The 13,833-nt window shown below is 31.9% G+C and overlaps 2 protein-coding genes across 2 annotated transcripts; one reads left to right on the top strand and one right to left on the bottom strand.

Moving 5' to 3' along the window:
* Positions 1-12,066: 12,066 nt before the first annotated feature.
* On the bottom strand, positions 12,067-12,671 carry LOC130665274 (histone H3). The gene has a single exon (XM_057465598.1). The coding sequence runs from the start codon at positions 12,666-12,668 to the stop codon at positions 12,258-12,260; it is 411 nt and encodes a 136-aa protein (XP_057321581.1). The 5' UTR covers positions 12,669-12,671; the 3' UTR covers positions 12,067-12,257.
* Positions 12,672-12,983: 312 nt separating this feature from the next.
* LOC130665414 (histone H4) lies at positions 12,984-13,315 on the top strand. Its single transcript, XM_057465776.1, has one exon. The coding sequence runs from the start codon at positions 12,991-12,993 to the stop codon at positions 13,300-13,302; it is 312 nt and encodes a 103-aa protein (XP_057321759.1). The 5' UTR covers positions 12,984-12,990; the 3' UTR covers positions 13,303-13,315.
* Positions 13,316-13,833: the final 518 nt, after the last annotated feature.

The following is a 13,833-nucleotide window of genomic DNA, read 5'->3' as shown; positions in this document are numbered from 1 at the left end:
ATCATTTAGCTCTAGAGTATTTTTTCAAAGTTATACTTTATACTTTTTTTTTATATATGTGTAGTCCACAATCAGTAATAAAAGTCGTTGAAATGTAATTACTAACGCCATTGCAGTTTCTCTTACTAAATCAAACAGTTTAAAACTATTGATAAATATAATTTTGAATGATAAGTTATTACTCATCTACTAGAGTTTAAATAACTTTCATAAGAAATCATTTATACATTGATTTTTTAATAATTACAAATTTAGAAATAACTAGTATTTAAATTCTTGATCATCAAGTATTTTGTTTTTCCATAATTGTCAATTATTCAGTCATAAGAAATATAAGCAGATTTAAAAATCGAAAAGTAAGTATTAAACCGCTTTGACTCATATATTATTTTCAGGCCCCATGAAAAAAATTACATATAGCCTTATATGATAACTATCCTATATAGAGCATACATGGATTATCTATGATTCATATATGACCAATTTTCATATAATCGTGAATTTTATTTCTTTTATTTTATTTCTTTTTATGCACTGTAAAAAATCACCGGGGTAAGTCCAAGCGGTGTAGGTGTTAAAATCGGCGCTGTCAAATTTCAACACCGAAAGCGGTGTAAAAATAACGCCGCCGCCGGTGTAAATATTCTGTACCGGTGTTAAAAAAAATTCTCCGGTGTTTAAATAACACCGCTGCTGGTATAAATATTCTATTAAAGTAAATTTTTTTGCTTAAAAACTTCTAATTTTGTGACAAGCTTTAATCTGCCATTTCTTGGACTTGATTATTTTTTGCACTTTTGTTTATTACCTGGACATTTTTTATGCACCATAGCACATTAATGCACATCTAACAAATAGTCCAATTTTTAAATTGTCTTCCCAAAACTTGTATTCGAAACAAAATTCCGCGAATATCTCTCAATTTTATGAAGTTTCAAACTTCTTATCTACCAAAAACATTGACATTTTACTAATAAGTGAAACTAAATTTATCGCTTCAGACAAATGCTTTGTTAGAGGTTATAAGGCTTACAGGCAAGATCGTAACACTCCAACTCGAGGTGGTGGTGTACTTATTCTGGTTAAAAATGATATAAATCATTCAGAAATTAAACTACGATTATAAAATATCGAGGCAATTGGCATTAAGCTAAGCGATAACACGGTAATAGTTTCAAGTTACATACCTCCTAAAATAAAATTAGATAAACGCAAGCTGCAAAAGATCTTAAATCTTAGCAACAAGGTTATAATGGCAGGCGATTTGAATGCCAAGCACAGAGCCTGGAGTTGCCCACGTGGCAACTCCAACGGCTCAATACTTTTGAGCCGACTTCATCAGTAAAAGACCGTACAATCTCGAGTTTCCGAATAACTACACTTTAACACCGACGAATGGTGGAGCATCCTCTATAGTGGATTTAGCTATTCTAAAGAACATAAGTAAATATAAAAAACCAACAACGATAGATGACTTGGATTCAGATCATGTACCAGTATTATTAACATTAAATGATATTAATATAAGTGTTAATAGGATTAAGTATTTAGATTATAAGAATGCGAACTGGACTCTCTTCCGAAAGAACTTTGACAAATACATAAATATTAACAATAATATTAAAACTAAAGAACAACTAGATAAGGCAGTGGAGGATTTCACAAATAATATACTATTGGCAACTAAATATGCCATACCTATAAAAACTAATAATAAACCTAACTATCTACCTAAAAGTATTATACGCATGATCAAACAACGTAATAAGATAAGGCGTGAATATCAGAAAACACGTTCACCTTACCTTCAATCACTGAAAAATCAACTCAGTAATAATATAAAATATGAAATTAAAACTTTTAATAACAACAATCTGAAAACCAGACTGGAATCTCTGAATACGCGCGATAACACACTATGGCAGGCCATAAAAGTTCGCAAAAATACAAACCGCACGATACCACCATTGTTAAATGGAAACAATACTTTTTGACGACCGCGTAAAGGCAGAAGCGCTGGCTGACATCTTTGAAAGAGTACATCATCTTACAAATGGCCCAACTGACTCAAGCACCGAAATGCTAGTCCAGCGACACTATAATCAAATTCGTAAACAACCATTAGATGTTCAGTCATTCTCGCGTATTACTCCTAGAGAAGTAGCAAAAGCTATAAAACAAACTAAATCCTTAAAAGCTCCCGGCAGCGACGGAATTCAGAATGTTGTTATTAAAAATATAACCAAAAAAGCTTTGGTACAACTCATGTATATAGTCAATGCTCGTCTCGCCTTGTCTTATTTTCCGCAGTGCTGGAAAACGGCAAAAATTCTAGCATTTCACAAACCAGGCAACCTAAAAATTTACCACAGAGTTATCGACCTATTAGCCTTTTACCAATATTGGGGAAGATCACTAAGATAGTCATTAACAAGCGGCTTGTAGAATACCTGGAAAACAACAAAGTTCTCTTACCAGAACAGTTTGGATTCCGTAAATCACACAGCACTTGCCAACAATTAGCTCGACTGACTGATTATATCAGTTTTAACTTTAATAAAGGACGTAGCACGGGCCTACTGTTATTAGATATTGAGAAAGCATTCGATACAGTATGGCACCGTGGCTTAATCTACAAAATGAAACTTTGTGGTATCCCAGACTACATAACTAAGTTCGTCGATGATTATCTCACCAACAGATCGTTTCTTGTCAGTATAGATACTAATATAAGCTCAAGCCGGAAAATAGTTGCAGGGGTACCGAAAGGTTCAATCCTGGGCCCTACATTATTTCTCATCTACATTAATGATCTTCCCAAGCACCCTTTAACATCTCTTGCACTCTTCGCAGCTAATACTGCAAGTTTTGCCTCTGGATACAATAAAAATGCGATTCTTAATAACATACAAAAGCACACCAACATGCTTGAGAAATATTATACTAGATGGAAAATTAAAATCAACACCAACAAAACTACCGCGACTATTTTCTCCCACAAAAAATCACAACACACTACAAAATTACATATGTACGGTCAGAAAATCAATCTAACTGATACCGCTAAATATTTAGGCTTGAACTTCGACAGTAAATTAACGTATACAAAGCACATCACATACTACAGTTAATGAAACGCATGCAGCCATATCCATTCTCTATCCTCTGATATGTAAATATAGCTATGTAAATTCAAGCAATAAGCTAATAATTTATAAAACATGCATACGTCCAATCATGCTCTACTCATGCCCGATCTGGAGCAATACTTGTGTATCAAATTATGATAAACTCCAAAAACTTCAAAACAAATGTCTTCGCATGATTGGTACAAGCAACTTTAACGCTAAAACAGCTGATTCGCATAATAAATATAATCTTCCAATGCTGGATACATACATTAAGAATTTATCTATTAACTTTTACAATACTAAATTAAATACGCATGAAATTCTGAAAACTGTGTGTAAAATAAAAGAAAGACATCCCTGCCTTAAGTACAAAATGCCAAATCAACTATGTATAGTATAGTATTTTTAAGAAATCTTCAAACTTGTTAATTATATCTTATGTATATTTATTTATTTTTATGTACTATGGGTATTTGTATTTTTTATTTTCCCATATTTAACGCAGATCGATTATTTCTTTTAAAAGCTCTTTTGTGTAAAATATAAAATAAATTTCTACTAGGTAAAAGTTCTTAGAACGGGAACTAGTAAATACTTAAAATTGTAATACATTGTGAAATATAATGTAGAAGTTAAAGAAAATTAATAAACATAATTTGAAACTAAAAACGATTTTGTTCGAGTACTCCTGTGTCATTTGACAGAGCGATGAGTACCTTTTTGGATTGTACTATAGTATATCCTGTAATACATCATGACTTTAATATTTAATATTAATGTTTGCTTGAGTAATTTTTGATGAATAAATAAACTGACTCAATTTCATAGATTTTTCGGGAATAGATTGCTGAAGATTTTTCGCGTAAATACTCATACAAATATTCTTGACTATCTATAATAAAAACTTTTTAAATTCATGCTAAAAAATTCAATAATTTAGCATATAAACCTTAATCAATACTAAAAAAACTATAATTTAATCAATCTCATCAATTTTTTCGTTACTATATGGAAAAGTACTGTACTCACATTGATTAATCAGAATCAAATCTTATATGATTACTTCAGAAATCGTCTCATACAATCTTATTCATTTCCAAAATCCACGCAATTGTAAACTTTACATTTTTCGAAAACTTATAAATACTTATAATCACAAAATTATAGCTTCTGTTTCTTATAGATTCTGATCATTTATATGAGAATTTTGAGAAAAAAATTTTTTTTTATGCACTATCGCTGAGAAAATAATTGTATAAGGATTTTTGAGATTTTTCGAGGACAAATACTGATCGTTTTCTTATAGCCAATTTTTTTTATGCGATTTTATAAGACCTTTTCTACAGGGTATAGGGGAGGGTGGGGCAGAGCGGCCCCCCTGAAATTTTGATCAAAAAAAAAAATTTTTTTTTTTTCGCCTAATTACTATAAAATCCGATATGTTTGCGCATTTTTACCCCTATGCATGACATTTGGGGCAAAATGGACAAGCCCAAAATTTTGAAAAATTGATTTTTTCATATTTTTATCGTCAAATTAAAAAAAAATTATTATAATTCCACATTTCTAGCCCTACGCATAACACCTGGGGCAAAATGGACCAGCCGAAACTTCCGAAAAAATTATTTTTTCATATTTTTCGGCCGTTTCTCTATGTATAAGGCAAATTTGGTCACTAAAAATTTATAAAAATTAAAATTTTTTTTTTTAGTTGATAAATTTTTGACATAAAGTAAAACTATAGAATTGATTTTTTTTTTTATTAAATAACAATTAGTAATTAAGGTAATCGAGAGTGAACGATTTTTTACGCTTTAAAAAATTTGTATCGAGTAATATAAAACCAAAAATAGTTGTCAAGAGAAAGAAATACATTCTAAATGATAAAAACAAAAAAAAAAACCAAAAAAAAAAAATTTTTTTATCACTTTTTGGAGGGGGCCGCTCTGCCCCACAAAATAAAAAAATTTTTTTTTAGAATTTTGGCAAAATGTCCATAAATTTGTTCGAAATAGGACAAAAGTAAAGTGATCTTATGGTTGAAAGCCACAAAAAATAATAATTGGCTTAGGGGGGCCGCTCTGCCCCACCCTCCCCTACCTAGTACCTGATCAGGGAAGTAGTACCTGATCACTCCATGTATTTGTATATCTATTTTTACTAAATTCTACTAAATATAATCAACTAATTCACTGGAAAAAAGTGAATTTTATGCATAAATAGTGAAAATTTTACTTTTTACCCAGTAGATTTAAAACATTAATTTTTAATAAGTAATTATCACTAGAACTATTTACTACTAATAACTACAGTGAATTTCAATGTTTTCATGAGTGCATCATTTCACTCGATAAATGAGTGTATATGCACTAATTCCAAGTGGCCGACTTTTAGCTGTGGCAAATAGTGAATGTACACTGTGAATTAGTGATAATTCACTATTTCAGGTTTAGAGAGTAGAGAAAATTTGTAGCACCGTTCTCAGGGTTGAGTTTTACACACCGATAAGCTTAACACCAGGATATCGTGAACTTATACACCGGTGTTTGTTAGCAGGGTAGATAGTTTTTAATAAAGAAATATTATATGTAAAAGATATCATAATTCCATCACCACCAACACTATCATAGTTGGCCTCAGTAACAATATTCATTATTTTTCTATCTAGTTTCTCAAGGCTTTACTGTTTCTTATCAAATGTTTATTTAATGACATCAGAAAAACTGAAACGATCGTCATCGCATTAGAAGTTATTGAAGTTAATTAAAACGAAAAATAATATCACTATCGACAGTAACATTATTAAGAAAACATCTAGTTTTGTTAATACTATTTTACGAAAAAAATTTGAAATTAATATAAAATATAGACCAATTCAAAGAAATAATACAAGATTGACCTCGAATAAGAATTAATTAATAGTAAATATATATGTATCCATATATTTTTAATTATAAAAGCAAAATTTATATTTAAGTATTGTGAAATATTTTTTTACTTCAATAGAGTTTAAACAGAGATTTTTTGATAATAAGTTATAATTGTAAATATAAATGAATTTATAAGCAAAACTGATTAACACTTGAACGCTTATAAATATTATTTTGTTTTTATGTTTCTCCAGGTTCAACGTGAAAAAATAAACAAATATTTGTTCAATAATACTTAAAAAATGGAATTGATTTCGCATATTTTTGCAGTTCAATTGTTTATGTTAATAATAACTGTAATAAATTCATATCTTTTACCACATGAAGCCTTAAACCGCGATACGAAAAACGTAGCACAGCTTGTGGAAGACCAAGAATTGTTTAATAGAACACGAAGAACAGCTGCCTCAACGGAAAAAGATCGTCTTTGGGATCAGGGTATTATTCCCTACGAATTCGATAATATTTTTACTGAATCACAACAGAGATTAATAAAAGAAGCAATGCGTAAGTGGGAGAAATCAACCTGCATAACATTTATTGAAAGAATCCCGAGATTCCATACAAAGTTCTTGAAATTTACAAGATCAAATTGCGGGTATTTATAATTGCATAGAATTATAAGTTAGTTAAGCATTTCAAATAATCCATTCTAAATAATACTTGCAGATGTTGTTTTATATTCTCACCGCGTTTTCCAAATATAAAACTGATAAGTTTACGAATCGGGTGTGTCGATTTTCCGATTATTCTTCATGAATTGGGACACGCAATTGGTTTTGAACATGAACACAATCGTCCAGACCGTGATAAATATGTTGATATCATTGGTCAAAATATACATCCAGGTATTCATACACTTATTTATGTTCAAAGTTACAGATTCTGTTATTAGAATTTGACTGGAAAACTCATGATTTTTAAAATAATTTTCTTTCTTAAGGGGATACGCTACCGGACCTCTTTCTCACACTCAGAAAAATAAACGGGACTATCTTTGTTGCACTCGTTGAGTAAATAAGAATTGTAAAACAATTTTTCTCGGAGACGAATTAGAATTTTTGAAAATACGAAATTTCTAGCCCTGTGTTAAGGTTTTGAAAAACGCGAAAGACTCTCTATTTTAGGTTTCTAGTGTTTGTCCGTAAATTAAATTGAATTGAAAATCGGTTACCGTTACCCCTTAAATCATGAGAAATATTCGTTCGAGTTCGATTATTGCGTTATAAAATACGTGATCAGTACAAAACACAATCCACTAATAAGTATATTTTCATTGTTTGCAAAAGGACATTTCGATGAGTTTATGAAACTATCACATGATGAAATAGAAACATTCAATCAAACTTATGATTATCGTTCAGTAATGCACTATCCTGAAGATTCATTTTCATTCGACAGGAGGCTGAAAACAATTATCCCGAGGCAAGAAAATAAACACGAAGTCCCAGCTATTGGAAACAAGAATGTCCTCAGTTTGGGTGATATAGTAACAACGAATATTTTGTACCAGTGTCCTAGTAATGATTTATTTTTTAATCATGATGATCGGTGTTTCATATAAGTCTGAATCATTGTGGAATATTTCTAATATGCAATCATGAGTTAAGTAACTATTTGTTTTGTTTTTTAGAATGTGGAGGAACATTATTGGGGCCTAGTGGTTTTTTTAGCTCGCCAATGAACACAAATGGATCGTTGGTTGGATCTGAACGTTGTGAATGGAGAATAAGGGCTGCCAAAGGTGAAACAATCGAACTTAATATCACGCCATTAAGTATTTACGAGAGCCCTAATTGTACAATTGATTATTTGGAAATTAAAAATTATTACTGGACTAATAGTAGCATATTGGGTTCGTTGTTTTTTTTTTTTTTTGTTTTGTTATAATTTTTTATGAACAATCGGGCTGATTTATAATTTAACATTATTATTTGTGATGATAAAAATTTAATGTGTAAAACTATTTTTTTTAGCTCGTCATTGTGGCAATAGTTACACGGCCTATTTGATTGCCAGTAGTTATTTGCTAGTGACATATGTGAAAACCAGTGACTCAAGTATTTACAGCAGTTTCCAAGCTGATTACAAGACTATTTGCGGAGGTGATATTGACATAAAGAAAGATACACCTTTCAGTATAGAATCGACAAACTATCCTGATAAGTATCCGCCAAATAGACGGTGCATTTGGTACTTTACAGCACCCGACAATCATCGTATAGTAATGAAGATCAATTATTTCGCTCTTGAAATGAGTGACGATTGTATGAATGATTTTCTCGAAATAAGGGACGGCAATGATGAACATTCAATTTCTATTGGGCTCTACTGCGGTATCAAAGACTCTTGGCAAGTTAGTTCAACGGATAATAAATTGTCGGTCGCATTTGTGAGTAACGAAAAAATGCAAGATTTCGGGTTTTCGTTTACTCTCACGGCGATTCCCATCGGTAATTAATATAATAAATCATGTTTATGTGACTCATGTCGAAAAATACGCCGTTACCTGGCTTAAGTCAGCCTCATGAAATTTTTTTATTAAAATACATTTCTTTTTGATTGATCAGAAGTGTGATTTACCATAGATTGAATCACTCATTTCTATATTAAACAACTGAATTTGAGTGAAAAGGTCGGAGTGTATCCCTACTCAATAACTCAAGCCAATAACTAATCTATCACTTTTCTCTCTTATGACGTCACTTTGAATTCAGCTGCCTCATTAACATGACTAAAATCTCTAAACAGCGCATGCGCATTCAGGTAATGAGCAGACGCATGTGTAGATGACGGGACATCAGCTGAATTTCATAACCTTACTTTCTCTATTCATTGCCCGCAAAAAAAAATATATATATAACATATATATCCCATATAGCCGATACATTAATGCATATATGTCACATATATATTTTTTTGTGTGGGTGATATGACATAACACCAATTATGACTTGTTATTTTCATCACCCATTCGAAAAAAATATATATCCAGGCAAATTTGGAATATGTCGCATATATGCAACATATATGTAAATATATGTCTTATATATACAGATCTACCCGGATATATATTTTTTTCGTATGAGAACTTTGGATGCGTGACGCTGACATTAGACATTTAAGGGTGTTTTTTTCGTGCATTTGTTACATAAATTATTGTACACATCTCGTGACATCGAGTACAGTATACCGGTTTCACGTGATGGATAAGATACTATTCTATATTTCTTCAAAATCTCTAACTTAATTGTTATTTTATGATCAGTGATCTGTTTTGTTTTAAAAAGATTGTATATACTGCATAATATATAACTAGTTATAACAAAATTCAAAAATAATTCATCTCTGAAAATTTCTGTTAAAAATCGTAACGAAGCACCCAAAAAACTATATTAAATCGTATATTACACTAGGGTGTTTCATATTTAAGCGATATTTTTTTTTCTGTCCTACCTGAAAAACTAACAATTTATAGAACAAAAAAAAATCCTGCTTGAAAAAAAATTCTAAGTCAATTAGGGGCTTAGCGCATCGAAAAATTCGATTTGCCATTTGAATAACATGGGAAAAAAAATTTTTTTTAGTTTGGAATTTTTTACCTCGGCAATGGCTTATTGTACGAATAAGCCTAGCATACATTTTTTTAGGAAATTTAACGCTCTACAAAAAAAAGTCTCTTATCATTTTTTGATAAATCCATCTGTTCTCTTAAAATCGATCAGAACACTATTTTTTTTAGGAGCTTCGCATTAAAATGGAAATAACTAGAAAACAATGCAGAATTGGAAAAAAATTTATCATAGATAATTTGTAGGAAATAAAATTATCTACAAGAAAAATTCCATGACATTTTATGATAAGTCCGATAGTTTCGCCGAAAAAGTAAAAAGATCTTGAAATTTACTTTAACTTGACTTCGAGGTCCAATGACTTTTGAACAGATGGATTTATTTTTTGTCGCTGAATCTTTATGCCTGAGGCAAATTTGGCCATTAAAAATATTCGAAAAAAATAATCTTTTTTTAATTGATAAATTTAAAAAAAAAGCAAAATTATCTACAATCTAAAAAAAAAATGAAAAACATGTTTTTTGGTTTAAAAATAATGACAGATAAGAAATATAGAATTTTTTTTATTAAATAACAAATAGTAATTAATCTAATCGTGGAGGAACGATTTATTACACATTAAAAATTTTTTTGGAGTAATATAAAAGTAAAAATAGTTGTCTAAAGAAAGAAATACATTCTTAACGAAAACAATTTAAAAAAAAATAAAATTATAGTAGGACCTCGTTATAAGACTAGCTCGAGGCTGTAGGGGAAAAAATTCTTGGAATTGAGGTACCCTCACTTTTGTGCTTAACAGCGTTTGCGCCTAAACCTCGCTATAAGACTATCGCCGTTTTGCGTTTTATTTATGTATTTGGTTCAGCTCTACTCTATTATACAGCGAATCTATTTTATATATAATCATAAATAAACAGAATTTTTTCGTTCTTTTCTGTTAATTAATTATGTGATACCGCGAAATTTGAAGTATTCTTTTTGAAAATAAATTATTTAATCTACAATCTTTATGTATGTACATTTTATATAGTCGTACTGGTCGTTAGTCTTATAGCGAGGTTTCGGCGCAAAACTTTTATTGAGTTGGTGGGGGAAGCGTTCCGAGCGAGTTTTAACAAATTGAGGGGAAGAGTCTTATAGCGCGTATTCTTATACCGAGGTTCTACTGTATCATTTTTTGCAGGGGGGGCCTTCTTGCCCCAGAAAAAAAAATTGTCAGAGTTTCGGAAAAATGTTCATGAATTCGTTCGAAATGGGACAAAAGTAAACCGTTCAGATAGTTAAAAGCCACAAAAAGTAATATCCGGCTTAGGGAGGCCTTCTTGCCCCACCCTCCCCTATATTGTATCGTGCTGGTTAAATGTCTCTCCGTGTACGATTGCGTCACAATATTTCTCACAGCATTATATCAATATAAAAAGCAGTTTATAAATTAGGATAACATCCAAACCTAACTATTTAATAAAATTTTTTCTAAAATGAAAATAAGAGGGGAATGGTACTGGATGAAATTGAACCCTAGAGGAAGATTGATCTATAAGAAGAATGTTAATTATAATTAATCCTTTCCCGATTGACCTTGAGTCCCTACTCTCAATTTGAATCGTACCTCTTCGTCTTAAAGTGAGAAAGCGCTCGCCTGTTTAGAAGAGAAGGGGCAAAAAAAATAGTAGAAGGGGGCGCATGCATGCACTACTACGATTAAACCGTTACTCATACGACTAAAACCGTTACTCACACAGCCTTAACAACGAACTTTAATTGGCGCTACCCCCGTAGAGCTCACACCGATTCACTTCGATTCACACTTTTGGGAAAGGGTTAAAATGTAAGATATACATTTTAATTATGCAATCGAGTATCTGTCATAAGTCTGATCTAGGGGACGTAGGGGGAATTTTTCCGGGAATTTCAGTCTTCCCACTACCGTGCGTTTAGTTTTGTTCTCAACTATCCGTTATAAGCCTGTTTTATTTTGAACGATTTCAAACGTCACAGTTATGTTTTGTTACATACGTGACTTTCCCGATTGTTCTAGTACTTACACCGCTAAAATAAATACTTATTTTTTTACACAAATAATAATTATAATGCAAAAAATTATAATGAAAACGGTATTACAGTAATAATAATAATAATTGTTATTAATCAGCATAATGCTCAATAAACCTTTTCAATTGTAACAGAAGCTTCAAATGTAATCCATGATTATAATTATGAACAATAAACCATATTTTACGTAACAATGGTTAAATTATTATCCGCGAAACATAGATAGTAAATTTTCATCATTAATTTGTCTATTTTTTCCTATTGTTAGTTTATAATTTTAACGGAGGCTTATAACGGGTACGAAACCTTTGGTACGAAACTCCTTAGAATGGTTAAGTGGGGAAACTGTTTGGACTCAGTAACTCTCGATTAAGGGGAAGAGGCTTACAAAGGGCAGGCTTATGACGGGTAGTCGACTGTATTGTAATTGCGGTAAAAAGGTTTGGATTGTGTTCCATTAGGTTTCTTATTTTAAAAGTAAAATATATCACTGATCGAATTTTCTTAGTATAAAAAAATTGATGGCCCTGAAAAGGGCCGTTTGGTTTGTAAAAATCTGATGTTGAGAAAACTTAAGCACGTTCTCCTCGGATACGACGAGCCAACTGGATGTCCTTGGGCATGATGGTAACACGTTTGGCATGAATGGCACAAAGATTAGTATCTTCAAAAAGACCAACGAGATAAGCTTCGCTAGCTTCTTGCAGAGCCATAACAGCTGAGCTCTGGAATCTCAGATCGGTCTTGAAGTCTTGAGCGATTTCACGAACCAGTCGTTGGAACGGTAATTTACGAATAAGCAACTCTGTGCTCTTCTGGTACCGACGGATCTCACGGAGAGCAACAGTCCCAGGACGGTAACGGTGAGGCTTTTTAACTCCTCCGGTTGCTGGCGCGCTCTTACGAGCGGCTTTCGTAGCCAGTTGTTTGCGTGGAGCCTTTCCACCAGTTGACTTACGAGCAGTTTGCTTGGTACGAGCCATGGCGAGTAAACACTTTTCGACAGGTAACGTTACGTTAGAATGCAGAAGACAAAATGATCAAGGTGCCACCCGATTTTGCCTTTTTCTCAACTTGCTAAACACCTGGAGCCTTCTGGTTCGTGAATTTTTGGTAGAAGGGATGTGATCGTACATTCCTGTGATTGGTTCAAAACCAAGAGTAGGGGAAGAATTACCTGTTAATTCGAACTGAATGTAACAGGTAATTCTGAGACTGTCTATATAAAGATACCCTTCAACTGGAATTTACCATTTTACGTCTAACTTTCGTTGCGTTCACATCTAAGTCTTCTCAGTGATCATCATGACTGGCCGTGGTAAAGGAGGAAAAGGATTGGGAAAAGGAGGAGCCAAGCGTCATCGTAAAGTTCTTCGTGATAACATCCAGGGTATTACCAAACCAGCAATCCGTCGTCTGGCTCGTCGTGGTGGAGTCAAACGTATCTCTGGTCTCATTTACGAAGAAACTCGTGGAGTACTGAAGGTATTCCTTGAAAACGTCATCCGTGATGCTGTCACCTATACTGAACACGCCAAACGTAAAACTGTCACCGCTATGGATGTTGTCTACGCATTGAAACGTCAAGGCCGTACTCTCTACGGTTTTGGTGGTTAATTTTACTTTATCTACAGCTTCAATCAACAAACAAAACGGCCCTTATCAGGGCCACCAAATTTTTCATACGTTGGAAATTATTCAAGTTAAAATATTTTTAAAGATACACATACTTATGATATATACGCCTACAGACAATTAGTATTTTGAACTACCTCATTAAAAGTTTAACAATACATTCGATTTCTTAAATATTTAATTTTGCACTCTAATTACACTTGAAATTTTAATATTTACTGATGGTTCATGTAAAATCTACATAGTATGATTTCATCATTACAGAGTAGTTTTATAAGTTTGTTTAAAAAAAAAAAATCGAATATTCAGAATGTTTTCTTGAAAAATTTTTTTTTTTAATTTTTGTTCTTCAAAGAATTTTTTAAAAGAACTTTAGATATTTTTCAAAATTTTTAAAAAAGATTTTTCTCATATGGATTTATATATTGGATTTATATATGTGGCAGGAATTACCAACAGAAATTACAAACTCATGTCACTTCAAATCTTTAAAAATAAAGCATATTAATTTTT

This window comes from Microplitis mediator, chromosome 3 (genome assembly GCF_029852145.1).
Source record: "Microplitis mediator isolate UGA2020A chromosome 3, iyMicMedi2.1, whole genome shotgun sequence".
Lineage (NCBI taxonomy): Eukaryota > Metazoa > Arthropoda > Insecta > Hymenoptera > Braconidae > Microplitis > Microplitis mediator.
The sequence above is the reverse complement of the archived record's forward strand: the minus strand, read 5'-3'. Positions and strand labels throughout refer to the sequence as shown.